Source organism: Clarias gariepinus, chromosome 1 (assembly GCF_024256425.1).
Source record: "Clarias gariepinus isolate MV-2021 ecotype Netherlands chromosome 1, CGAR_prim_01v2, whole genome shotgun sequence".
NCBI lineage: Eukaryota > Metazoa > Chordata > Actinopteri > Siluriformes > Clariidae > Clarias > Clarias gariepinus.
The window spans coordinates 25,442,426-25,469,720 of record NC_071100.1 but is presented as its reverse complement, the minus strand read 5'-3'; the positions used below and the strand labels follow the sequence as shown (position 1 = coordinate 25,469,720).

The following is a 27,295-nucleotide window of genomic DNA, read 5'->3' as shown; positions in this document are numbered from 1 at the left end:
TACTTATGCCAATGTTCTGATGAATTCTTGATTCTGCATAGTCAGTGGGTGTTGATTATTTTTCAGTAGGGCTGGCTACACTAAAAATCAAAGGTTTATTATTAATTCGCTCAATCTAATAATGTTCTATAATAACTCACAAGGACAAGTATGGCAGGTACTTAAAGTATTTATGTCTTCAATACACAAGTTTTATTTAACAAAATAAATCATAGCAAAATATTCAATCTGGTATGTGAAGCTTTCTGGAAGGAATGTTTATACTGATATGATTTAATTGAACAGAACTTATCAGAAGCTTATCCCCGACACACTATCCAATATTAAAAATAAAAAGTATAGGACATTTTTTACCAAATAAACTGCTGTGGTATAAAAGGAATACAATACCTAATCAAAGTGTTATACTGTAGTAACCGCCCCATATTTGATTTAATTCCCATAACAGCACTCTCTGCTTTTGATCATTTTTATTAAATTATTTTTTTACATAACATACTGACATGGGTTTTTGTGCATGGAGTTTGCATGTTCTCCCCATGCTTGCTGGACTTCCTCCTGGAACTCTTTTCCTCCCATTGTCCAAAAACACGCAGATTAGGCTAATGGGTGTTGCCTGTAGTGTGTGAATGACCGTGTCCTTATGCCGTAAGTCTGCAGGAACAGACTCCAGAGCCTTCGCAACTCTGTATACAAGATAAAGTATAGATGATGATGAGTGATCCTAACGTGAGTCATGTCGATTACAAAGATACAGTAACTTTTTATGATTGAGATGATAATTAGTATATAACCCTAGTCAACTAAGTTGTTGTGAAGTAGTAAATGGAAGAGGCCAGATCTGATTGTAGGTGTATCTGTATGTGTGTGCATGTATGTGGCAGGACGGGGCAAAGGGCTCAGTGTGATTTGGATAGAATAGGAAGGTGAGTCAGCAAGGGTGCTAATGCAGAAATGAGCAGAGCTGATGCGCGCTCACTGAACAGCCGCAGGCTCCCCGAATAAGCCCCCAAATGTGTTTCGCCTCATTTCCCCCCACGCACACACACACCTGCACCCAGGAGCTCTCAGCTCCTCCAGCTCGTGCGCGTACATCATCCATACTCACTATGCTTCTCATGGTTAAACAGATCCAAATTATTACTCATAGCCCAAATAAAGACTGTGTGCTTTTGAAAAGGCAAACTGCATAATGTTTAATGTGCAAAATTACTTAATGGATTTAGTTTTGGGGAACTGCTGCAGACAGCTATCTCAGGGATGTTGTAGCTTGATGAGAGGAACAGGCTTACCTTCAGGCTGATTCCTTGATGTTTCCCTCTAGACGTGGACGAACGTACAACACGTTGATACTTCCAGAACACCCAGTAGAGCAAACATTATAGAAAAGTAGCAAACATTTTCTGTCTTCAGGAATAATAATGTCATTTCAAGGCACTGATGCATCTAAAAGTAATTGAATAAAACTAATAAAATCCTTAAAGCTTACTGATGGATACTTTTAAGGGTGATAAAGTTCTAACAGCCTTTCTAATTCATTTTTATTAGATTTCTTCCTCCCAGCTGCCTACTGAACTATTTCTTATAATAGTAATAGCTTTATTTAAGAACAAAGTATTTTTATATCCACCTATCTATCTTTAAAGTTTAGGTTACCTAAGGTATACATTTCATACTGTAATTCTGCATAATAGAATTATCTATCAGAAACATCACTCAGTATCCTGTAAGTCACTTTATTCCAACATACATGCCATACAGTTCATTAACAAGTCATTCATACCTATTGTTTACATAGTGACATATTGTTTGTTCACAACATTAAATAACATATAGCACACTCAATTATAAAGGTAAAAAAAAAACACACATTATAAAAAATTAAACACAAACAGCATTTTAAATGTCATTCCAATCCACTCTAAATGGAGACGGGTGGCACAAGGGCATGGCCTCTATTGATCCGAGGAGGCATTAAAAGATTAAAGGTTTATCGCCTGCCTGTGGTGTTGACAGTAGTCTCAAGTCATTAGCGTCATTAGTATTAAGCTGATCCCATCAATAACAGCTTGGTTGAGCAACCCTTCTCCCAGGGGGCTGCTCCTGGAGTGGGAATCGGCAAACCAGCTTAGAACTTCACCCCATGGAGCTCCCAATCTATCTGGTTACAACTTAGACAGAGAGCAAAACAGAGAGGAATAAACAAGCCCATCCCAGGTCAGAGTTCAGTGCAACTGTCAGATCGCTTAGCTCGAGAACGGTTTGAGGCAAGAAAATAAATGCACCCCTCGCTTTTGGTTTGGGTGAGCTTGCCAACTTTGGGTGTATCAGTGTTGTTTTTGGTAGAAAAGATCCCGTCACCTTGTTGAGTGGGTGTTAAGATCTCCGAGTGTTAAAATGAGACAAGGAGCGGTGTCAGGATGGCAATGTGAATATAAGTAAAAGTGACACACTATCACAGAAAGATCTGAGAACAATCCACTAAATATTTCACAAGTGTGAAAGGATTAATCTCTCCGGGGGCACCATCAGTGTGTGAATGCCTGGTGCGCACTCATGGTGAGCCCGTTTGTTACAATAATGGAACGAGTTCCAGGTTCAGCCTGGGTGAAATTGTTCGCCCAGATTTTCCGAGCTCTAATAAATCGTTTTACACCTTCCATTAGCTCCTCTTTGCACATTTAATGGAGCTCGATAGGTGTTAGAAATAATACGAGCTTCTGCTGACCCTTAATCATGTCTTCTCGTCCCACCCACAATTTTTTTTTTACTGTAAAATTGGACCTATAATTACTTGCTCATTACATTCTATATTTATTTTAAGAAATACATATATATATATATATACTATGCGTATACTGTTCACTGAACAAATTAATTGGATTGTTCCTGTCTTTGGTGGTCCATTTTATTTGAATAAGTAAAAACTAAATTATTATCCGTACACCATCCATCCTCTAGAACTCATCATGCAGTGCAGCTCCTTCTGCCAGTTCCAGTGCTCCCAATAGCAGAAGAGCTCCAGTGCTCTTATCCTTTACCAGGATAATAAAAGAATGATCAGCGTAGAAAAGTTTGGGCTTCTCCGCGTGCTGTTCATCTTCTACGCTATCCTGCCTGCCTGAATCAGACGCCAGTTCCAGGGATGCCCAATGAAGAACATCTGCCAAATAAGGCTTGCCATTCCCAAGACTTGAGAAGTCTGCCACCGTTTGGTCCCAGGCATCGACCACACCCAGTGCGGCTAACTGCTTCTGAAGAAATAGATAATACGGGCAGTGACCAAAGGAAACAAAGACAGTGGGAGAACATGCAAGCCTTAAAAGCCTTGATCAAAAATTACTCAGCAGTAAAAGACTACAGAGTGCATGCAAAATGGTCCATTTCAATTATGCACTGAAAATTTAATTTCAAAAGCAGCTAAAGCATCAGCCAAGGGGGTAATTCTAAAGATAAAACATTTATGGCTCTTATGACAGTAAATGGTTTAATTTTAAAAAATGCACAATTCTCCAGACAGATATGAGCAAATGAAAATACATATTCTCTGTAAATCAATGACATTTCAAAGATTTATTCCATATTGTCTTTCGAAAGTGTAACAAAAGCCCATAAGGGCAGTGCACAATTCATACTGGACAACAGCGGTAGAAGATGGTGACAAGGGAAAAGTTGCTTATGAATAATTTAGAATTGATCCCTCTGACCTGAGCCCTTGCTTGTTTTCCTTTCTGATATAAATTCCACAGAAAAAGCTGTGTGACAGGTAGTTTATATTCCCGCTGATGATATACGTTAGACGCCTCAGCGCACTCTGAGAGAGAAGGAGTGTATGTACATAGGAAGGATTGAGGGACGCCATACAGAAGATTAGTGCTTTCTACACTGTGGCCCTGGGATGGCATGGGCCATGTGCAACATTACCCGTCATGGCTCTGGGGGCTGGAGTTTAATCCAGAGCTCAAGGGTGCTGTTTCAAATATTCCCCACACGTCTGCATAGGATAATAGTAGTTCTCCAATTTTCTCTCTTAAACCTGCTGATAGGTGGACTGGCAATGCGGAATTGCCCCCGAATGTGAATATGTTTTTGTGTGATGGACTGGCATCTCGTCCAAGTTCCATCTTCTTACCCAATTTGCCGAGGATTCTCCATAACCTTATCCTTATAACCAAAAGTTGTTATTTAAAATAGATAAATGAAATACATTTTGGTCCAAACATTGCACCTGAAATTGGTCCCAGCATTCCAGCTTCTGTTCTCTTATACTCCTGATAATTGCTCCATATGTTACCTATGGAGACATATTACATATTTGGCTAATGCTTAGAAGCTGTACCATGCTAGAGTGACGATTTATATCCAGAGGCGCTGCTTGTCAACAAGCAATCTAAGTAACTGTGTGGGGCCCCAGGCCAGTTGAGGGCCCCCAAGGCCTGACAAATGTATTTATTATTTATAAGATAATGGTGATGAATGCTGGCTGCAGAGCCGCCCCCTGCAATTTTTTTTGCCTAGGGCCCCAACAGACTCTAGAATCTATTCACCTTGCTGTTTACTTCCTTGCTAATGCCAGGAGAGAAAAAAATGATAATGAAACAAACGATAGAAAGACAGTGACAATCCTAGTTTCCTGTGTAAGACAGTACAATCCACCACTGCTCTCAGAGACCACAACCTCTCTCCCTCTCACACACAGCACCACTCTAATGCACTTTTATTGTCCTCATCTATTATTCTTCCTCCCTCCACTTCATCACTGTCTCTGTCCGTGCCTCTACCACCTTGGTAGCATTCTCATCCCTCATCTGCCCTCTTGCACTCATTGCATCCTCCCCGTTCCCATGCACTGCTCATTTCTCACACTTGCCTTTTCTCACTTTAAGTGCACGTCAGCCAAACGACACTCTTTCAACCCATCCACCTTTCCTCGTCCTCGTTCCAACCTCTGTCTAAGGTCTGTCCTTCTCCCTGCAAAAACTCAGGTGCTGTAAAGTCACCCGGTTCCTCCAATTTAATCCTCTCAGATACTTTACTTCAACTTTGTCAGGAAGACCAAAGGTTTATTGCGTGCTGATGTTCTCCTCTGCAGTCTAATCTTGGCTCACGACACCTTGACTATGTGTCTTTTTGCTACAATATTGTTGTTGCCAGGAACAATAACATGCAACATTAGCACGCTTTTTTTTGTGGGATGCCAAAGTAAAGGAGATTCACTTTCTTTTTTTAAAGCATCTATGATGAAATTTTGAGTGTGTGCTGCCACCACTGAGACTGGGAAATGTTCATGATTACTGCAGGCGGCTGACAACAATAAAAAAAAGCCTGTTCTAGCTCTACGTACCAACATTACATGGCCATTAGTTTTCAGCCACTTGAGGCCAACACTATATAATTTAGCCCCATTCTGACCAGTTAAATGGATGCGAGTTCAGCTTAAAAGGGCATTCGAGCATGAAGCCCTTATTTGATATGTTATTTGTCATGTTATGTAGTATTTTGTAGTGCAGTATTGCAAGTGTCAGCCTCAGCAATTTGGCAAAAATTCACTTTTTTTCCTGTTTATGTTAGCACTAATGGACTTAAAATGGCCAGAGTCCAAAAGACAGAAATCAGCCAACAACTAAACGTGGTGGTTTTCACCACATTATAGAAAAAGATGCAGAAAATTTCAGTCATGCAAAAAGTATTTGATGACATAAAAAACACTAATATGGCTGATAAATAAATAAATCCCGATGTGCACACGTACCCGGCACTTCTGATCAGAAGACCCTGAACACTTTGCATATCTGCAGAACTACTGTGATGTCCCGAGGCTCTAAAGAAACTGTTTCTATTTTCAAGAGGACACTTGTCCTGTTTGTCTCAGGAGAAGATTAAAAATTAAGGAATAAAACATGACGAGGCATGCCTTTGAAGGAGTGGTGTGATGCAGCTTGGCATGGAGCAGACCTGCTGTAATACGTGTTTTATTACTCTTTTTTTCACAGTGATTACATTCATAATGTTTTATAGTATGTTTTAAATTATTTTTCAATCAATTAATAAAATATGCTTTTCAACTGTATAGAGTTACATTTAACTATGTGGCACATCCGTTAGGCAATTTAGTTTCTGCTATCACTTATATTACAGCAGCTATAAATAGTTATGCACTAGCCAGCCTGCCTTTTTTTTTTCTTCCTTTCTTAAAAATAAATAAACACAGCTTGTCTAGTTGCTGAGAAACCGGAAAGCACAAATCCCTCAATCCTGAGGTCTCTCCCATGGCTGAAAATTGACAAATGCCGCCTCTTGAATTTCACACTCCCCTGCTTATGTCATGTCATGCTTTTATGCTAGTTTTTGAGGCTAATAAGTTCCCCTGTGGACACCTGACCATTACCCATATATGCTTGTAGAACTTTTCATTCCAAATCAAATCCCCCTTTGCTGTGATAATAACCTCCATGGCTTTTCTTTTGATTTAAGACCATGGCTGTGAGGATTTGTGTTCATTTATCCACAAGAGCATTAACGAGGTCAGGCACTGTTGTTGGACAAGGAGGCCTGGGGGCGCAGTTGATGTTTCAGCTCTTCCTAAACATTTTGGTTGAGGTCAAGACTCAAATTCTTTAAGATCACTTGAGCTCTTCTATGCCAGTCTTCATGTGTTCATGGAGCTTGCTTTGTGGACATGTGCTTTATGATGGCTGGGAAAAGGTTTCTATATAATTTTGCACTTATATCTTTGTGGAAACAGTTTGGGGAAGATGGCGTGATGGTCAGGAGTCCATATATTTTGGCAGTATATTGTAAATTATATAACAGTTCCAACTGAGTAATCCACGATTGGTGATTGACCGCAACAGCACTGGGACGTTTAATTATATGTATCATTCCTCACCACAGGTGTTCAAACAATCGTTAAATTTCTTTCATAAACTGGTTGTTTCCAGCATGTACTGTAAGTCTATACAGTCCACAGCACTGAGGAGAGAGCAGCTGCCTGCTAAAACCCACATTTAAAATTAGTCACAGAAGCACTTTCAACAGGAAAACACATCTGATAATTTTACATTAACTTCTAACATATGGCTGAACCCCAAAATCCTACTCTCAAGTAGTGCCCTGATCAAGGGCACTACTTGGTGTGTGGAACAAGGGATTGTACAGTACATACTACATAGCATCCTAGCTGTCCAACTTAATCTATTTGGGATTTAACCCTGGAATCCGCAGTTAGTTGATATTCTAAAGCGGACAAAGTGGAAATAATGGCTACACCCTCCTATCTACAGCGGCATCACAGCTGTGCTGATATTGAAGCACAACAGCACTCCATTTTGTGTGATATTTTTATTTTGTCTAAGAAGAGTGTCTAACTTGATAAGTTTTAAGATGAATGAACAGAAGAAGAATTATTGCTTCTTCTTTCTGACCTTGATACGCTTACTGGCTTTGCGTCGAACCAGGAGAGGGACAAACACATGTGCATGCATGAAGATCTTTGTTATTTATTAGCAAAATCAGCATATTTAAGCTTTTGGGTACCTTGTGTCACATACACAAACAGTACTTAAAAAAAGATTCATTACAAACAGATGATAGGAAATACATTAGTATTTTTATAGTTAAACAAAAGGGTTCCAGCAGACACAAGCTAAGCTTGCTATAGGATATGTTATGATTTAAGGAATTAGGAAGCACAATTAGGGGGTTGGTTTTAGGAGCGTAGGGAAAGTTTACACATATTACAAAACCTTACAATTTCTTAACCAACTTAAGCACCTAAATAATTATAGACCTTTAAATTCTTTAATTCTGCATCCAAGGAGCAATATCCGAACCTGGAGATCTCTTTCTGGAGACGACTGTCTCACCTCTGTCAGGAACAATAAGCGTGCTCACAATAACGGACTAATTTTTATTTTGAATGCGCTTTTATAAATGCAGTCCTAAGGGAGGAGGGTAAAACCTAGCTGAGATGCAGGAAGTTTGATATCTCAGACAGTTTGGGAAGACTGAGAGTTTGCTAGATGAGCTCAGTGGGAGGGAGAAGGAGACAGAATGAGGGAAGAGCTGTCGGATGAATGTGGCACTACAGGGCCATGGTTTTCTTGAAATAAATGCAGAAAGTGTGTGATGTGTCACGCAGTAATGCGTCACCCCAGACTGCTTGCTAATGCACTAAACGTGACTGGCGGATGAAGGGACAGTGAAGGAGCACTGAAAGTAAAAGCAAGATAGAGACGAGGAACAGAGAAAGTAAACATGGTTCTGGTGTAATGCCTTTCACTGGGTGGAAATTGAGCATGTCACACTCTCTGCCCTAAGCGCAAATCTTTTCTTTCATTCCCCTTCTCTTGGTTTGTTACTTTGATTAAATAAATGTTGCTCGTTTCTCTGATTATTCTCTTACATTGCACATCTGACAAACTACACATGTTCATATTACGGGAGCAGGATACTGTTATACGTCACTTTCAACATCTGTCTAAAACAACAAAAACCCACCAGGCAAGATTAATGGATGGGCATGCCACAGGACGTGGGTTCAATGCGTCGTGACGCATGACGCTGCAGCACCAGGATTTTTGCATTAGTGCGTTTTCCCACCTTCAACCATATGTTTTATTCAGCCTTACGACTTCTTAGCCACCTTTCCTAAAAAAAAACACGCCTCTAAGATTATTCCAGGTTCTTTGTCATTCATGTCTTATTGACGCTAGCCCTAACACTCTCTCTCTCTCTCTCTCTCTCTTCCTCTCCCTCTTTTACTGGATCCCAGTTCCTGCATCAGTTATTTATTTATCCCCCTCACATCTTGTTCCGCCAGGCCAACTTTACGACGTTTATCAGCTCATGAAAAATCATGAGTGCTTAAGCGAGGGTACCTGGCTGCTGAAAAGGGAATTAGGATTGTAAGGCTGTTTGTGTCAGTCTTCCACAGCTCCCTCCTCTGCAGCATAATGGATTAGTACATATGGATTGATCGTTGTCTTTTACATGGAGTTAGTCAGCAAATTACTCTTCCAGACGGGCAGCTCCGTGGGCCTGCTGTACATCAGTGATAAGCAGATAATACTGCAGATACTAAACAGAATGGAACATAAATAATTTACATACGCTTAAAGTAACTCTAGGTTGCTTCGTTGTGGTGCAACCTAAGGTTGAAATGCTAGCCTTCAGTCTAGTGTGCTGGGTGTCAGGGCTACCCTGACAGATGTAGCCTACTTTACAAGACGTACTCAGTGTGTTCGCTAGAGTTCTGTTGTTTCTCTGGCAGAAAAAAAACAACAACACAAAGTCCACACTTCCCAATTACAGCCCTGCACTGACATTCAGAACCTTGGCACTCTGGTGTGTGGATTTCTACAAGTGCGCGACTACTTTACAGTTCAGAGAGGGTCTGGTTGTGTTTGTGTGCGTCTAGCGGCTAAGAATCAGACAGACTGTAACCTCGTGACCCCACTTCCTCGTTAGGGAAACCCAGCCTCAGTCTTGTTAGCTGTTAACGGCAGGCAATAACTGCTCCTTAAGAGCAGTCCTGCTGCACTGCTGCCATCCGTCAGGGCTATTTTTACCCTTCCCTGGTTCTCACTTCCCCCCGTCTCCCACATCCGACTTTTTTTTCCAACCTCTATGCCTCGTTTCACCTCCCACAATCCATATATACTGCGCAGAATTCCTATTTGGGTCAGACCAGGCCTGGGATGATGTGAGTGCTAACATGGCAACTGTGTAGCGGTGCAGAGGAATCCGCATATAGCAGCTCCTTCACTCAGCTTTGAGAACAGGGGGGAGGCGGTGAGCGTGACAGAAGAAGTGAGAACAGCAAGAACTGGGACCGAGCATGCGTCAGCAGCCTTAGATGATGGCTGGAAAGACAGGGGTGTAAACACTATTAACGCATAGAGATGGAGGGTGTGTTTGCACAGCTCAAGCCAATCATGGAGAAGAGGTGAGAGAGAGAGAGAGAGAGAGAGAGAGAGAGAGAGAGACACTGAGACAGGGAGCGTAACAGGGTCTTGCTGCAGAACTTTGATCACTTCATTGTTACTTGAACATCAACTAAGATTTCCTAATATACTGAGGGACAAAGAACCTTGAAATTATGCTTCTTTCGCTTAGTTTTTTTTTTCCGCATCTATAGTGTCACGTTCATAAAATAATCCCATAACGGTATTCTTTGAAAGATTCATTGTCAGCAATTAAAGCATCTCTGGGCATCTGATAAGTATACTGCACGTCTCCTTTTGTTTGCACTCTTGCTGATATTACTGTCCTTTCTATATAATTTAGAGAGAATAAAAAACCTTTTCTCAACATGCACTGCAGTCTAGTGCATTGTGCTGTCATTGGTCTGCTCCCTAAAGTATGCCCCAGTTTTCAATTCAGCCCTTGATTAGTTTGGCTGTTTATACCCTGTTGAGTTTTTATCTAGTTGTGAAGTCTTACCATGCATTTCTCCCTCAGCTTGTTTTCCACAGTAGCTCTGACCGTGACACTCGCCTGTTTCCCTCATTTATGATTATGGATTGTCCTTATTAAACGTTACCTTCCTGTTCCTTGACCTACGCTACGGACCGTGACGATGACTCGTGCATTGCTCCTAATAAATATCACAATGCTTTAACACACTTGTGTCCTGCATTAAACAAATACTGTGCCAATCTTCTTCTTGTATATACTGTGTTTTTTGCACTATGTCTGATATACCTATTTACTAGAGATGGGGGAAAATTTATTCACTTATTTGTGTTTCTTTTGTGTGGCAAACTATGTATTGCCACTCACATACTCCCAAATTGATTTTTGAGCTAAACGACAGCTACAACAACAGGTCTTTAGCTCCTCAGAAATATTTTAGGTATAATGAAACATTATGACCAGATGCACTGAAAAGTAGAAATGTGACAATGTGCATAGTGGAAATGTGACCATTAGCATTCTATTAATTACGCATCTAATGCAATTGCTCGGTTTAAACAGTGGTTCCAATCAGAGATCAAATATACAGTAGTATGTCAGTCACATGATTGTGTTCTTTTACAAAGGATTTTCAGTTATGGCACCTGTGATGGCATCTATTCCATGAATATGTTCAATGTTGGATTAACTTATCTTCTTACAGACAAAAATGCAAGTCTTTTCATTCATCATTTCTCTCCATGTAAGTTTTAAGAACCGAAGAATCAAATCTGTGTCTAAAGCCTCATTCCATGTTGATGAGACGTTTTCTTAAAGCACAATGCTGCCCCTAACAATAAGAGTGCACTTTGGGTACATGAACTGGTTTGCATTTACAGTACATAAAGAGCAACATTTTTTCCAAAGTACTAAAACACAAAAACACTTTATACCACATGTCTGGTGGTTGTGCATACTTAAAATGTGACTCAAAGCAAATTTTCCCAAGTAGTGGCTTCGTTTTATGGGCTTACACCACAGGGCCATAGTTGTGGATTTGTGAACTGTCTGAGCCAGCGAACTGTGTAAGTCACTTAAACCTGCTGACCTGACACCATCTCTGATTAGGCTTCTGCCTGTTTGATGATATAGTTTAGAAATATGACCTGACCTGAGTAGGGTGATGGGGGTAAAATAATCTCAAACGTAGAGTTCACTCAAAAGAAGTACTGCAACCTCCCCATTTTGTGTTCATTTCAAGCTGTACCTCACATGAAACATGGGAAAATGATTATTTCTCTCCAGTTAGATTCTCTAGGCTACGATATTTTTTTAAATGAAAGTGGGTGAATATGCTCAATAGCCACTGGGAAGGTGGAGAAAAAGCAGAGAGGAAGAAGCAGTACAAGGCAATATCGCTTCACTGCCAGTGGGAGGGTGGAGGGTTAACAGAGCCTCTGGCCTGCAGTAATATTCCCTCAAATACTCAAAAAATATAGAGAAATAGAGAGACGGACCATAAAATAGAAAGGCCAAGGCAGAAGTGCAGCAAAGATACAGAGAGAGCATCAGAAGCAGCAGGGAATTTTGTCAAAAGAAAAAAAAATGTAATACAGCTCTATTCGTGTCATGTTGTCAAGAGGGGATGCTTGGCCTCTCCTCATGTGGCAGGGTATCACTTATGAAAACTTTGCACATCTGTGTGTGTGGGTACATCTGAAGCAAGTTAAGGCTATGGGTTTTATTCAGTAGAACCCTTGCTTCTTGCGCTCAGGTTAATGTCAGAATCTTGTACTTCAGTCCAGGTATGAGCACTCAAACATGACAGCAGCAGGGAGTGGACATCTGACACGGCTTGTATTTTCCACCCTAAATTACAATGTTTAATGATATGGTGTCCTACACTAGAGAATCCATTCAGCTCAGCTAGCGCTCAGGGAATAGCTTCACTCACTTTAATCTGTACCTGTCATGTTGAGCTAACCGCCGTCCTTGTACCCCCTTATCCCCTTGTTCTTTCTTCTGCTCTTCTTTCTAAAACAAAATGCACCACCTACAATGTCTTTCTCTACAGACACTGTAAGAAGGCACAATTCATCCTTCAACACTATCCTGCTGCACTATAAACTGCCTGGTTGCATGAAGGATGCATGCTTCTAGCTGGACTAGCATTTCTCTAGTCCTGTGGTAGGTCCAGAGGTATAAACAAAACTCAACCTTTTTCTATTTGTCTTTCATATCCACCTAATCACAGTCTGGACACTGCATCTGTATTGGCCGACTCAGGTTTGGATTATGTCAATGCACAAATCCTAGATTCAGCTTCTTCGAGGTTCAAGACGGGGAAATGTTTGTGCTGCTTTTTGGAATCCGGTTTGCTGGAGAAGACCCAGAGGCTTCTAGCTCTTGGGGTAAACAAGGAGGTAATCCAACAGGGCAATAATCTTGCCACGTGTACAGCTCTAGATTTGATGGAGAGCAGTATGCTTGTATAGTCCATGCTGAGCAAACTTCAAAAACAGCAACAGGCTGTAGCACAGTGCTGTGTACCCAGCCTGAGGAAAAGAGAAGACAAATTGAACTCTGATCTCAGTTGTATAGAAATTTAAATGGATACAGGTGAGTGGCTGTCCAGCAAAGGAACAGAGCGGTTTTAAGAAGCAGATTACAAAATGAAAGGAAGAAGCCGGCACCATAGACGTGCATAATGAAAAAAGATTAGTTTGCAGTGAGAGAGAGAGAGAGAGAGAGAGAGAAAAAAAAACACAAGCTAAAAGCTAACAACAAAAAAGGAGTTGAGAGTCAATGTGGAAGAGAGAAATACTAAAGAAACACCCACTAATAGAGAACAGCACCCAGACCAGGAAGGACTGAGAGACGGCATGAAAGCAGATGAAAAATCTGAGGCGGAAAATGAAGTGATGAATGAATGTAGGGAGAGGGAGAATGAGTGGGAGGAATGGGCAGCCCTAGAGAAGGAGATAGATGAGCCAGGGTCAGGTGGAGAGGGGAAGGGGGAAAAAAAGATGCAGAGACAGGGAGATGACAGAAAGGAATGGATGATGGGGAGTGGAAACGAGATGGAGGGAGACAGACAGAGAGAAGTAAAGATGTGGGAGAGGAAAGAAGTTAGGCGCTGGAGAATTAATCAGTTTATTCTCAGAGCAAGGGAAACTTTTTCTGGGTAAGAAAGATGGCAAAAAAAGAAAACTACGTAGACTCAAAGTAGGACCGGACACATGTGCTGACAGAGACTTACTGGCACAAACTATAAATTAAATCTGTCAGACCATAGAAAACCTGTCCAAGCTCTACTGTACCAATAACACATCAGTTAAAGTTCTGATTGCACTGTATACTTCAGGCTCAAATTTGTTGAAGAGAGAGATCCAGAGAGAGAGAGAGAAAGAGAGAGACATACGCTCATCCCTGAAGAGGTACTACTCTCTGCCCAGACTCCTCCCTGGAGCAGGACTGGCCAACATGGCACTGGCTGGGCATCTGACCCGCTGCGGCCTCTCTTTTCTCGGCCTGGAGCAGCTGGCGGTTCATGTGTTTGCCCAGGCTTTACTTGAGCCTGTAAGAGCATTGGCACAAAACTCAGGGCTGCCAAGGGACCTGCTAGTGCTTTCCCGGTATAAAGTGCATTTCTGGAGCGCAGAAGCAGAAAAGAAAAAAAGGGGTCTGGGAGGTTGCTGAATCCAACAGTGTGTAAAAAGAATGCTGTTGAAGAGGGCTACAGTGGCAGCGCTATGCATTATCACTCGACAACTAAGCCAAAACCCCTGAGAAGAGCTGATCTCAATATACAGAGCCTGCTCAGACATCGCTGCTGATGCCAAAGCTACTTAAGTAAAATTGTCAGTGAAGAGAGAATGATGATGAAAAAGCTATCAACTTTAAATTAAAGGAGCACCACAAGGCCCTGTATAGTTATTTACATACACCTTATATGCTAAATATCTGCATGGCCTCTAAATGCATATCAGAGTTATTGTTGTTTTATTTATTATATGCATTTATTCATGCATCACATGGTTAGGTAAGTTTTAGGTAAGTTAAGGTTTGTTTTCAAACAACCAAATCTAACTTTAAATGTTTATCTCGCTAGCTTTCAGGATTTGACAATAATTTAAAAAAAATACATGATGAGGCATCAACCCTTATGATAAGTAGGCTATAATCAGTCATATGACCTTTATGTCAAGTTACAGTACCATTGGTTTCAGAGCTTTGCCAAAGTGTGGGTTAGGTTAGTTGCTAAGTTGTGGCATTATTTCATACCTCAAACTTCTTGCAGTTTTTTTGTGAATGATCTTATATGAGGTCACAATAGGGGTACAATCTAATTGTCTGTAAGTAATAGCAGTCTGTATTAGTCTGTGTTCTACCCTTCGTCCTGGTTTAAATTTTTTAATCGGATTAATGAGCATTTTAGTTTAAAATTGGAAGGCTTGCTAATGCAAATATAAGCATTTAAAAAGTAGGCCAATATAAAATAATTGACACACTCTGATTAGTGGTGTGTGCCACTTGCTTTGTATCTGCAATCCGATGATGCAGTACCTGTAGGCTGAGTGTGCTGCTGACATTGACCCTGGGCAAAGACAGTGCCATATTCATGCTGCTCATCTTCCCCAGCCATTTCTCCAGCTGCTCGAGTGTCAAAACGTGCTCCAGCCTGGCCAGACTCTCCACATGGAAAGGCAACAGAACCACCACGCTGGCCTTTCCACCCCACAGTCCCAGCTCCAACACCTGCACCATATTCTCTATGTCTTCATAGTGACGGTACAACCCTGTAGGCACATGCAGAAACAAAAGAGCTTGGTCGAAAAAATGTTTTTCGTTTTCTCCATCTATGTCATATGTTTTCACCAAATGTTTGGCTATCTGAGACTATCTGATATAGCAGCTGCATGGCAAAGTTCAATGTTTTTCAAGCACAGACTCAAATAGATGTGCTATTCTGCTACAGCCAGTGAAGGGTTAGTGCAGAAACAAAGGAAAATAAAGAGACAGTGATTGCTACACCATAATTCAGTATACTTTACTACTGTACACCTTTGGGCTGTGACTGGCATTCAAAAAATCCACCTGGCATCAGCAAACTAATGTCCATCAGCAGGAGATATAATCCATCTGAGACTCCTGATAGCATCATAATCTGCCAAGTCATAGTGAACATTGCTGTCTTCTGTAGCACTGGCATGGAATTTTTTACTGAAATTAATTTTGTGGCAATGAAACTATATATAACTAGGACAAATATAATACACAGTAGACCTCAGAACAATCATCAGTTTTGGTTAAAAAAGTTATGATAAAATGTATTAGTAGTTATTATCTTAAACATTTAATAAGTAAGCTTTAATATGCAATATTAATAATTTCTTTTCTAAGACAAAACATCATTTTTTATTATAAGTAATTAAAGCAAGTCTTCATTTCACGTTTTTAAGTGCACCTGAGGGTTGAGGAACTCTTAAGTGTTCGAACATGCCTTGCTGTTTCACAAAGAATATAAACTTTCTTAAATCAGGCTGAACATGCCATTACCCACAGTTAGTCCACTAATTAAGAGGCTGCTCTAATGAGCCTACTTGGAAAAGGATGCAAGTGTATTTTACAAACTGTCCAGTGAAATCTAGAGCTGGAGACGTAAAACTTTCTTCAGAGATCATAATTGGAGATTTGCAGAAGACGACAGCTTTGTGGGGTCACTGAGTCTTCAAATCTACAATTACAACATAGAGCCATACAGTATGTATCTGGATGGTCAGATGTAAGAAACCTCATGTGACTACAAACTTACAGTAAACACCTGGAGTTGGATAGATGTTGCAGGAGCTTAGATTAGAACTGAGTTCATGGTCAGATGGAAAAAAAACACAGCTCAAACCCATATGGTGTGTTAAAAAGAAAAGAAAAGAAAAGAAAAGAAAGATAGTTCTACAGAAAAGAACCTGATCCACTTGGTGGAGGCAAAAGTTTCACAATACTCAGTTGTGAAAAATGAGTCCAACTTGGAAGTGCCAAAACATGCAGTTCCTTGAATATCCACTGGGAGCTAGCTCCAAAAGTGATTCATAGACCCCCGCATTAAAATGCAGAACCAGAGACATAATAATATTTGCAGCCTGGAACAAAAATAGCCATATTTTCATTCATGAAAACTATGGGGTGATGTTTTTATCTACTGCAACAGACTAGATAAATTTATATTAAGTAATAAAATTCTGCACAATTTATGCAAAAGTGCATGGCTGATTTGAGCAGGTGTCAGTCTGCTATCTGTTATCTGTCTGCAATGCATTACTTTCGCTAACTAGCTATTTGATTATTCTTTAATGTTGTACTTCAACTTGGATGGAGTTAAACCAATAGTTTTGTGTAAACATAAGCATATAAATTAATGTTATATTCTAGCTAGCTTCTGATAACCAAGGTAAACGTGTTCCAACCGAGAGCTAGGCTCCATTTGTTCCGCCTATTTGCCCAATTATATACTCAGTAAAAAAAAGAAACGTCCTCTGACTTTTAACTGTTTTTACTTTCAGTAAACTTAATGTGTAAATATTTGTATGAACACTAAAAGAGTCAACACCATAAGACATAAACTAAAAATGTTTCACAATATGTCCCTGAACGAAGGGAGGCTCAAAATCAAAAGTACCAGTCAGTATCTGGTGTGGCCACCAGCTGCTTGAAGTACTGCAGTGCATCTCCTCCTCATGGACTGCCTATTGCAGACAGTCTGAGCACTGATGGAGGGATTGTGTGTTCCTGGTGTGACTCGGGCAGTTGTTGTGGCCATCCTGTACCTGTCACGCAGGTGTGATATTCGGATGTACCGATCCTGTGCAGGTGTTGTTACACGTGGTCTTCCACTGCGAGGATGATCAGCTGTCCTTCCTGTCTCCCTGTAGCGCTGTCTTAGACGTCTCACAGTGCGGACATGGCGATTTATCGCCCTAGCCACATCAGCAGTCCTCATGCCTCCCTGCAGCATGCCTCATGCACGTTCACGCAGATGAGCAGGGACTTTTTTTTCTCTAAATGTCTTAGAGTTACAGTATGTTTAAATACATAGCATCATAAATACCGTGAAATACTACGTAATTTTAAAGAAAATTCTGAGAACCTATACCTAAGCGTTACCCCTGGGTCATGTTTGAGGACAATCAAAAACTCATATGAACTTCCAACATGGCATGGTTGCTTAAGGACAATACAATTCGACTAAGTAATTTAGTAGGTCATTTGGCCAAGGGAAAATTCTAATAATAAAAACAACACACACACACACACACACACACACACACACACTAATATGTGCTATACTTTGACACTACAGGGCGGCACTTCCTTTCTTTGGAGTGACCATTTCATTGTAGATTAATTTCTATATGAATTGGAAATCTTTGAACAAGACATGCTTATTAACTGCTGACATTAGACACAGTTTAAAGGCATGGAAAAGAATAAATGGTTTCAAGCAGAGTACTCAGGCTTTCGCCTAGTAGGAAACTAATAGCCATGTAGATCAAGTTCACTGAGGGGACATGGATTAGATTATCTGGAAATTGGCATACAGTAATATGATGTGCTTCCATATTTTATATTGCGTAACAGACGAACATATTGCATATCTCACATACTGTATATGCATCACTCAGTGACTCATTCCTTATAGCACTTATCCTGTACAGGGTTCACAGGAGGCCGTGAGCTTATCCCAGGGGACTCGGAGTAGTAGGCGGAGTACATCTGGACGCGGTGCCAGTCCATCACAGGGCGCTAGCACACTCACTCACGCAGTCAGATAAACACCAATTAGCCTAATCAGCTTTTGACATGGTGGGAACATGCAGGACTCAAACCCTCAACCTTAGATATACAAGGCTACTGTTTGCAATAATAGATTAAAGTGTACTTGAATTTACTCATTTAAAGAAATGTATAACAGACAGAGTTATGTTTGGGCTTCAATGTTAAGTTAGCTTACAAAGTAGAGTAATAGTGGCAATAAACCAATTACCTTCTCTGTGCATCATATGCACTTTGGTGTACTTGACCCCCAAAAAGCTTCGTAGATCTTCTTTGTCAAAGTCATGATCCCAAAAACCTGAAGTAAAACAGAAAAAAAAATCCAGCTATGTTCATTTTGGTTTTATCTTGGTTGGTTTATCCAACAGATACACACACACATGCATGCACACGTATACACGTGCACATATACCCATACACAAACAGTTAACAGTTCTTCAGAGCCATTAACAGACAGAAGAAAAGAACATCAGCCAATCTTGTTTTGTGTCACAGAATGAGACCATCCTTCATAACAAAGCCAGCTTCCACTAGGAACTTGACAGATTAGATCCTATTAGACCGAAATCGTACAAAACTACATTAGGGACACGGTGAGAGAGAAAAGAGGGAGATGAAATTAAGACAAGGCAATAGCGGGCGAGAGAGAAAAGAGGCTGCACACGTAAGGGAGGGGTGGCGCAGGACATATTATTGCAGTCCATTAAACCCATTACGTTCTATAACAAAGATGGGATTCGATAAAGAGACTATTAGCAGAATTATAGTCACATGTGCTTTTTTCACTAGTCTTTTCTCCCTGTTGAATTAGCCACAGAAAGGTTTGTGTATTTGTGACACAGTCCAGAAAGAAAGAGACAGAGAGAGAGCGAGAAAAAGAGAGAGAGAGAGGAAAGAAATATCCATTATCGCTATAATGGGATGACAGCTTCACACAATGTAGGTAGGGTTACAGCATTTCACCCCATTATTGTAACCCACTACATCAAATACACTCTGGCCTGCTTATGGGGTTAGACGAGACAGTCTTCATTAGCAGTCAGTGGCTGCTATAAGTGAGTATGAAGTCTGTCCTCTTTATGTAGACACGAGGGTGATTTAATGCTTGATGCGAGCTGGTGCTGTAGGAAGCAGTTAGTCACTGCCGGATCTTTAACTTTCCATTACTTTAGTGCTACATGCTACTTTGCCATCCATTTCTCTTCATTACAGCTTTTTAATATAGAGTTATGTGAGCAATAATAATGAAAAGTTCATCCTTAATCAAATGCATAATTTTTTTTTTCTTTTTTTTCAAAGCTGAAATGTTTACCATATTATAACTACAAGGGAGCACAACGTCCTCAAACACTAGTTGCACTTGTCAGAGTCTCGGATTCTTTTGACTGATTAAAAAGTGATGTTTACGTGGAATCTATTAAACAAAACACCTTTGATAGATTAACCTTAAAGCACTTGCTCCAAGCTAGACATTGTGAAAGTACACCTGACCCTATGTTTAAGGGAAACACTACGAGTCTATAAATTGTGTGCCAAACATAATGTAAGATCCGATGGCATGCGAGAGCTTCAATTAGATGTGTGAAAGCAAGTGAAGGAGATCTCCTTGGTTACTGATTATAGAGACGATGAAACCTGAGTAGTCCAAGGTTCAAAAGACGAGTCACGGTATCCGTTGGTTATTAATGGGTAGCGAAGCTGCTTGAAACAGAAGAAGAGAAACAAATAAAAGGGGAATTTTTCAATGCGAGTGCCTAAAATGCCATGCAAGTTTTCAGCACCATGAGAGACAATTGCACCTGGATGTTTATCTGGGTGATGTCACATCTAATGTACAACTGAGAAAGAAAAAAGAGAGAGGGAGACAGAAAAAAAACAGGAGTGGAACCTGGCCATAGAGAGAGAGAGAGAGAGAGAGAGAGAGAGAGAGAGAGAGAGAGAGAGACATCTCTTCTATTAATTACACTACAGAAAAACAATACCACTATTGTGAAGCTTTGCATCACGATTCCTCTCTCACTTTAAAATAACCCAAGCACCCGACCACAAATGATGCTCAGGGAGAAAAATAAAAGGACAAAACAAAATGAGGTAAGCCATTTTCGTCCTCTCTCATCAACTCTGTGATTATGGAACAGCGTGCTGCTTTGGGAGATGCTTTTATTAAATTGTACACGGGTGTGCACTTGTGGCTTTGTGCCTATTTCCATGTTTATTGTGTGTGGGGGTGTTTTTTTGGTAGTGTTGATTCTTTCCCTTTTTCTCCTTCATTGCTGTTTGTATGTGACAAAGGAAGAACAAAGGCTTAATTAATTAACTGTAGTGGACAGACTCTCTCCTGGGTAAGACTAGCATCCTTCTGTCTTGTCTGTCTGTCCACTCTCACTCCCTCACTCTCCCTCTCTTAGTTTTCTCCAAGTCTGTCCTTGAGTGCTCTCGTAAGTGTAGAACAGCAGTGTAAAAGAACGGCACGTGCACTAGTGCGTTGGGATAATTAGCAGAAGAGGAAACAGACAAATCAGAACAAGAGAGCTGAGGACACTACAGGGACCTACTGCACAGATCTGTTCTTCCATGGCTACAGCACTATTCCTAATACCATACAAATGATTTGACTAAGGAAGGGAGTTTGATATTCACCTGGTAAGGCAAGTTCGAAGAAAAAGAAGCTTTAAATGCACTATACATTCACCTATAGTTTGTGCGGTTGCTAAAAAGCAAAGTGTTTACCTTTAAGGCAAAGACCCACCTGCCTCCAAACTGGGACTTTGGATTATGCAGAATAACAGAACACGTTCATGAGAGTTAAAACTAGCTTTATTTCTCTATATAATCCCTGCTACACTAATGCACATATTCCAGCGTTTCACTAATACTTGCATACCATCAAGATAGAAAGTTTTCTCAGGATGTCAGAGCCATGATCAGACTGCTTGCTTTACGTTTGAAATGCTAGCCTCCCAGGAACTCCTTTAAGGTCCCAAACATGTGTGCTGTACAGGACTATATTGTGTATTTAACCATGACTCAGAGCTGTAATGTGCAAGTGATGTTTGTGATTGACTCTGTCTATAGTTCCCACACACTGACTTTTCAAGGATCTGGTGTTCCATTCGCTGAACGTTTACAGGCACAATGCCAATGGGTTTTGATCCACCTCAGCTAGGATCATCATACAGGGATATACAGTCTGCTTTAAAAAGTTTGTAACTTCTAAATAGGTTACCCTGGTTAAGAGTCTCATCACTGTACTGCGATTGGATTCCTTTGTAAATGTCAATCAGTTTTACACCATTGATCATGAGAAATTTCATCAAGTCCCGGTTTGTCTTGAACACCTCTTGTAAACGCTACTACAAAAACAAACCTGTGTGCAGCAGCATGGAAAGAGCATGCTTCAATATCGCTCAGAGGACCCTGGGAAATTGTGCTGGAAGCACACCAAAGACAGGATTCTGGTAACCTTCACAAACAATCTGTCTCCAAAAACCTTCCTATTCTCATGTTTTTCAAAAGCTAGAACGTAGGAGTGCATTCATATGGATGTGGAGGGAGCCAGTGAGATTCGCATACATGTAGCCAGCAACATCTACAACATTTGTTCATTCATTCCTTTTTTCTGTTTTATTCTGGTCAGGGTGACGATGAAGGCTCACAGAGCCCATCCCCGGAAGGTAGAGGAATTCTACAGAGATTGCACCAGTCGATTGCAAGGTACTATGAACAGACACATTCTTAGACACTTTCACACCTAGGGACAATTTAGAATAGCCAATCCACCTGGAAGAGGGAAAACTTACAGAGAAATTCAAAACAACATTGAACTGAGCTTCTGTGTTACTATACATACAGTACCCAATATACATCAGCTGATCTGTGTGTAGCGTGTCCAACATTACTGTATGTTGTATGGACTTAAGTTCCCTGGATGAAGATTTCGTTAATCATACTTACACCCAAAGACAGAAAAGAAATGAAATAATCATTTGGATTGACAGAACTGTTTTTGAGAAAAAAAAAAAGCACAATCAAATATAAAAAAGAAAAAGAAAACAGTTTTGATGGATGCTGGAAAGAAACAGCGTATGAACCTAAAGGAATTACTATCGGCCCCTCCAGCCATAATATGATTTACTTGTCAAACTTCTAAATCCAAGCTCAAGTCAATTTTCATAATCTCATTCATGTGCCCTAATCTACTGTCTAATCTGATTTGTATATTTCAGTTCTGAATTAATGTGACCAACCAACTCCTGTGGCATGTGAGGCAGGAAAAAAAACATAATTAAGTTGAAACATGAAACAAAAGAAATTAATTAGATTACTTATCAATCCACAGTCAATCATCACTTATTTTCACTGGTGCATTGTATGGAAAAGACAATCAGACTTCATACCACCTCTGTCTATTTAAAGGAGGATCAAAGTACTTACCAGTATTATCAAGAGAAAGGAAAGGAAGGAAGGAAGTAAGAAGAATGAAGGTAATATTATGCTTTAAATTCAGTCATCAATGGTTTTAGGCAGTGATTTCAACCTAACTGCATTAATCATACTTTAATTATTATACATGCTAAAAAGCTCATTAATGGTAAATTGTGTTCAACTTGTTATACTATTTCGAAAAATTATTCTTAAAACTGATAGGATGTGATCTACAGTATGGAAACATTCCATTATTATAGCCTCGCGAACATTTCAAACCTGTTTATGTAAAGAACTGAGACATGTTTACAGAGAAGTCTTTTTATACATTATACAGTATACAACACAGTGAAATTCTTTTCTTCGCTATAGGACACTGTAAACTGGTGATGCAGCAATCTGTCCAAAACAAATACGCAGAATAAACCGAATGCCTAGTGAGGACTAAAAGCACCAGTGTAGTGTGTGCAAATAGACATTCTCACCATGGGGAAGGAGATCTGGACAGTTGTTACTAAATTATTCAGAATGACACATCACCCCCTATAGGAAGATAAATAAGCTCGCCATGATAGACTGGAGTATTATTAGTTATCAGCTGTGCAGGCCAAATAAGGGAATGCACACACACACACACACACACACACACACGGTGTGTCCTAATGGCAAGAACAGTAACATACCCAGACTTTCTCATGTCTGCAGGTACACATTTACCTTCCACAAAAAAAAAGATAATGCTAAATAACCTGCTAGAAAATTAACCTGTGGAAAATTTATCTCAATTATAGTTCATTTAGCACTGGTGATTTTAGTGGGTACACATTTTAATCAGCTGCATACAACACGCACCCCCCTGAGACGCAATTCTGTAACGACTAATCAAATCTGAAACAAACAGCGCAGACGTGCACTTGTTCGTAGTCTATTTATCAAGCACCAGCACACAATCAATCTAAGTCTAGTGTCATCATGAGCACAATCTGTACTGGACCCATTCCCAACACCCTCTTGTAAGGAACAAACTAAATGCATTATCAATGTGCCTTATGCAGAGGACGAGAATAGACAAGAGACTTGCTACTGGATCTTCCCCACATAAAAAGCCACTACAGTACATAACCTTCATAAACATTCACTGTGTTTGTAAGTGCATACTTGTTTACTATATGCTGAACCCATATACGTTGTAATATATCCTACATATTATCCACTGTAGGAGTTTGTGACAATAATCCTTCTGTTTCCTATCATTATGTGACTGCCTCTCAATCAAATGATGTTGTCAACACCATGATGGGAGATTGAAGTATATTACCAAATCTCCTATGATAAGAGACAATTTAATTTAGCATCCTGTGATCGATTTGTTACTTTCATTACAACTTTGGTCAGAATCTCGACTAGACCTAACCTTTATTCATGAAAGGCAATGACATGGAGAAGAACTATTTCAAGTATCAAAGTAATGAACAAATTACTTTGCTTATCTTTTTTAAAAACATGAATCATTTTCCACGGCTTTACTTGTCTGACTTTTTAAAATAATAATACATTTATAAGATATTATAATAATTTATTATAGTATTATGATGTTAGACAATACTTTTATCATTCAAGCCTGATTAATTTTAATCACTGCAAATCGATCGATCAAATCATTGCATCCTTCATATTGATTTCTGTCAAAAGCTGTTTTAGTCCATAATTGGGGCTGGGGCTGAAATGTAAATACAGTAATTGTAACAAACTGTTAATTGGGAATATAGGTATAAATATTAATAATAAATGTGATAAAGGGTTATTGACATTAAAATGACATGATCCTGGTAAATTGTCCATGTGTCTTTAGCATACTACAAGAACTGATCATATTCATATATTGTATACAACATATTTAGAATTTTGAGCATTGTTTAGCATTGCTAAGCAGTAGTACAGTATGCCATAAGTTCCTTTACCTTTAAAGTGAAGGGCATTGGCCAGAATCAGGGCTCCTTCTTTAACATCTGGTTCTTCATTCAGTGGCACCTCCTTTACTCCTCCCATTCCATTTTTGGCCCAAGAACTGAGCTTTTCCATATCTCCCTGTTTATCCCCTACACCTAAAGCCACATGGTCCAGTTCAAACCAGGCCTGCAGCTTCTCCAGGATGCCGCTCTCCAGTCTAGGAACCTGTTTGGAGAAGATAGCTGAGGAATCATGCAGTGTATAGCTAGTTCCATTTGCTTTCCTGATGGATTTAAGTGGACTGGATGAGGATTTCTCAGCTTGTTTTTCATCCTTGTCAGTCTTTATGAGCTCCTGGAGCTGCCTAGCTGTGGCTCCCTTGGCTGCATGGCTCAACGCTCTCAGTGAGTTGGCGAGCAGTACAGGAGAAATCAGCGTGTTTACGTGAGAACCTTTACTACGGAGAGCCCTGTACACTTGTAGCCCTAAGGCCCAACTGGGGTGGCTCAGGGATAAAAAGATCTTCTGCTGGGGATCATCTGTGGTTGGGGGCTGCTGGGATGTGGATGGGCTGACCATCGAGATCAATGATAAACACAGAGCAGCAGTTAGCAGCATGGCAGCAAAGCTGGGGAAAAATGACATTGGAAAATAACATCAATAAACAGTTCTTATTTTGTTGTGGATAAACTGGATATGAATTGGTAAATCATAAGGTTACTACAGGTACCAGGTTAGGGTCCTGACAGCTTTGGTTGTCTATGAATGATTATTATGTGCAGCTGGACATAACAGTTTTCCATTAGCTTAGTCTTTGCCTGCAGGTGCATTGCTAATATGTGAAAGTTAGCCATTTTCGTACATTTTTTGCAACAAATACAAGTAGTTTTTAAGGAAATAACACGAAAAGAGAATGATAATAAGGCTAACTTCAGTAGCTTGTACAATTATTATATTTTAATAAGTATGGCATTAAATAAGCTATAGATACAGACTCTATTGTTAGTAGGATTACACACATTTTGATGATGTACCAGAAGATAAAATACATAAGGCTAGCAAACTAGATAATGTCAATAAGCAACAGAGCCATGCAATCAACACTAATAAGTAATAATTAGAGATGTGACTGATTCGCAACTCATGGGATCGGATAAAAAAGTGGATTGGATGCAGGAGAGAAGAGAAAAAAGGATGGATTAAAATCAGACAAGTCACATCCTGGAACAAATAGAAAAGATTAGGATTTTTTTCTTTTCTTTTATAAATAAGAAAATAGTTGAGAAATTTACTTCTTAAGTAAATAGTTGAGTAATTTACCATATACTTGATAGGTATATATCATTGTACAGTACTAATACGGCACTGGTAGCTCAAGTCTTAGCCGTTAAGCAGAATTTCCACCCAATGTGCAAACCCCAGCAGTGCCAGTCCCAAGCCTGGATAAAAATGGAAGGGTTGCATCAGGAAAGTTATCTGGCATAAGAAAAAATAAACCGGTGCCAAGTTGTTTGAATGGATGGTTTGCCACAGCAAACCAACATTATATATTATTGTATTGATTTTATGTGTAAGCTTTTTACAGCTGTATTTTTGACATTTTTAAGTATTTCAAAAATATTTAAAAAAAGAATTTAAAATCCTAGTTGGTTAAAGGGAAGAAAAAGAATATAGATCAGAGAAAAAGTAACATTTAAATAAGAGTATTGGTAAGAAATTAAAACAATGGTGTAGTTTCTATGATTGAACAACTGATTGTGTCAAAGGTTGTATCATATTACAATAAATAAACAAACAAACTATTAAGGTTGTAAAGAATAGATTAAAGTGCAATAAAGATCAAGAAAGTTTTCAAATGTTAACTCTGTAGACATTTATTCTGCAGCATCTTTGTCAGGCCTTACATTTAGACTCTCTCTCTCTCTCTCTCACACACACACACACACACACACAGAGACCACAAACAAAGCCCGTCATTTTACTGTCCAGTTGTCAAACGAAATGAACCGATTACATAAACCACTCGAGTAGCACAAAATAAAAAGCTGTCAAACAGTGTTTTAAAGTTAAGGGGTGCGGAAAAGGCACCTTTTTTGATCAGAGCTCTCAGAGTGATATCGAGCAGACAGCTTCACACACACACACACACACACACTCGGGCGCGCGCCTCTTCTGATGTGCAAAGAGAAAGCGATAAACGTGCCTTAGACTTCGCCTTTACCGTCAGGGTGTGTGTGTGTGTGTGTGTGTGTGTTAGTTCCCCTCACTCACTCTCTCTCTCTCTCCTCAGTGTCTCTTGCAGATGGACAGAAGTGACCCGGTAGGGATGGCGGAGTTTCCAGCGTGGCACAGGAAGTTTGCTTCCCCTTTACTATTTCCCCGAGCCGAGGCGTTTAGCCCTTTTTCTCGAAACGTCTCCCGTTTCCACCGCCGCCCTCAACCGCTTCACGCTTTCTGCCTCAGCTCAGCTCCTTCTCACTTGTTGTGCTTAGTTATTTCTTTCCTTAATTCCCACATGGAAAAGAATAATTAGTTTGTTCGGTCTTGACGGGAGCGTGTTTTACTGAGACCCCCCCCCCCCCCCCTTTTTTTTTTCTTTCTTTTTTGGGTGGAAAAACTTTAAAAACGCAACTCAGTTTTGTAGTCTTATTCATTCCATTATACGGGGTACAGCTGTACTACACTACTGTACCTC

The 27,295-nt window shown here is 40.0% G+C and overlaps 1 protein-coding gene across 1 annotated transcript; it reads right to left on the bottom strand.

The window, feature by feature from the left end:
* Positions 1–1,744: 1,744 nt before the first annotated feature.
* Positions 1,745–27,027, bottom strand: serpinh2 (serine (or cysteine) peptidase inhibitor, clade H, member 2). The gene is made up of 5 exons (XM_053510652.1): positions 26,868–27,027; positions 24,612–25,228; positions 18,437–18,523; positions 14,962–15,194; positions 1,745–3,254 (listed from the first exon to the last, which is right to left on the bottom strand). Exons 2-5 carry the CDS (start codon positions 25,216–25,218, stop codon positions 2,958–2,960), a joined length of 1,224 nt encoding a protein of 407 aa, XP_053366627.1. The 5' UTR covers positions 25,219–25,228; positions 26,868–27,027; the 3' UTR covers positions 1,745–2,957.
* Between the last annotated feature and the right edge of the window lie 268 nt (positions 27,028–27,295).

What these genes read in the sequence shown, in the direction of transcription:
- serpinh2 (XM_053510652.1), bottom strand. Translation starts at nt 25,218, where the DNA reads ATGCTGCTAACTGCTGCTCTGTGTTTATCATTGATCTCGATGGTCAGC. An exon ending in CAATGCCCTTCACTTTAAAG is followed by an intron (nt 18,524 to 24,611) that starts GTAAAGGAACTT and finishes GTTTTACTTCAG; the next exon opens with GTTTTTGGGATCATGACTTT. An exon ending in GCAGCACACTCAGCCTACAG is followed by an intron (nt 3,255 to 14,961) that starts GTACTGCATCAT and finishes CTATTTCTTCAG; the next exon opens with AAGCAGTTAGCCGCACTGGG.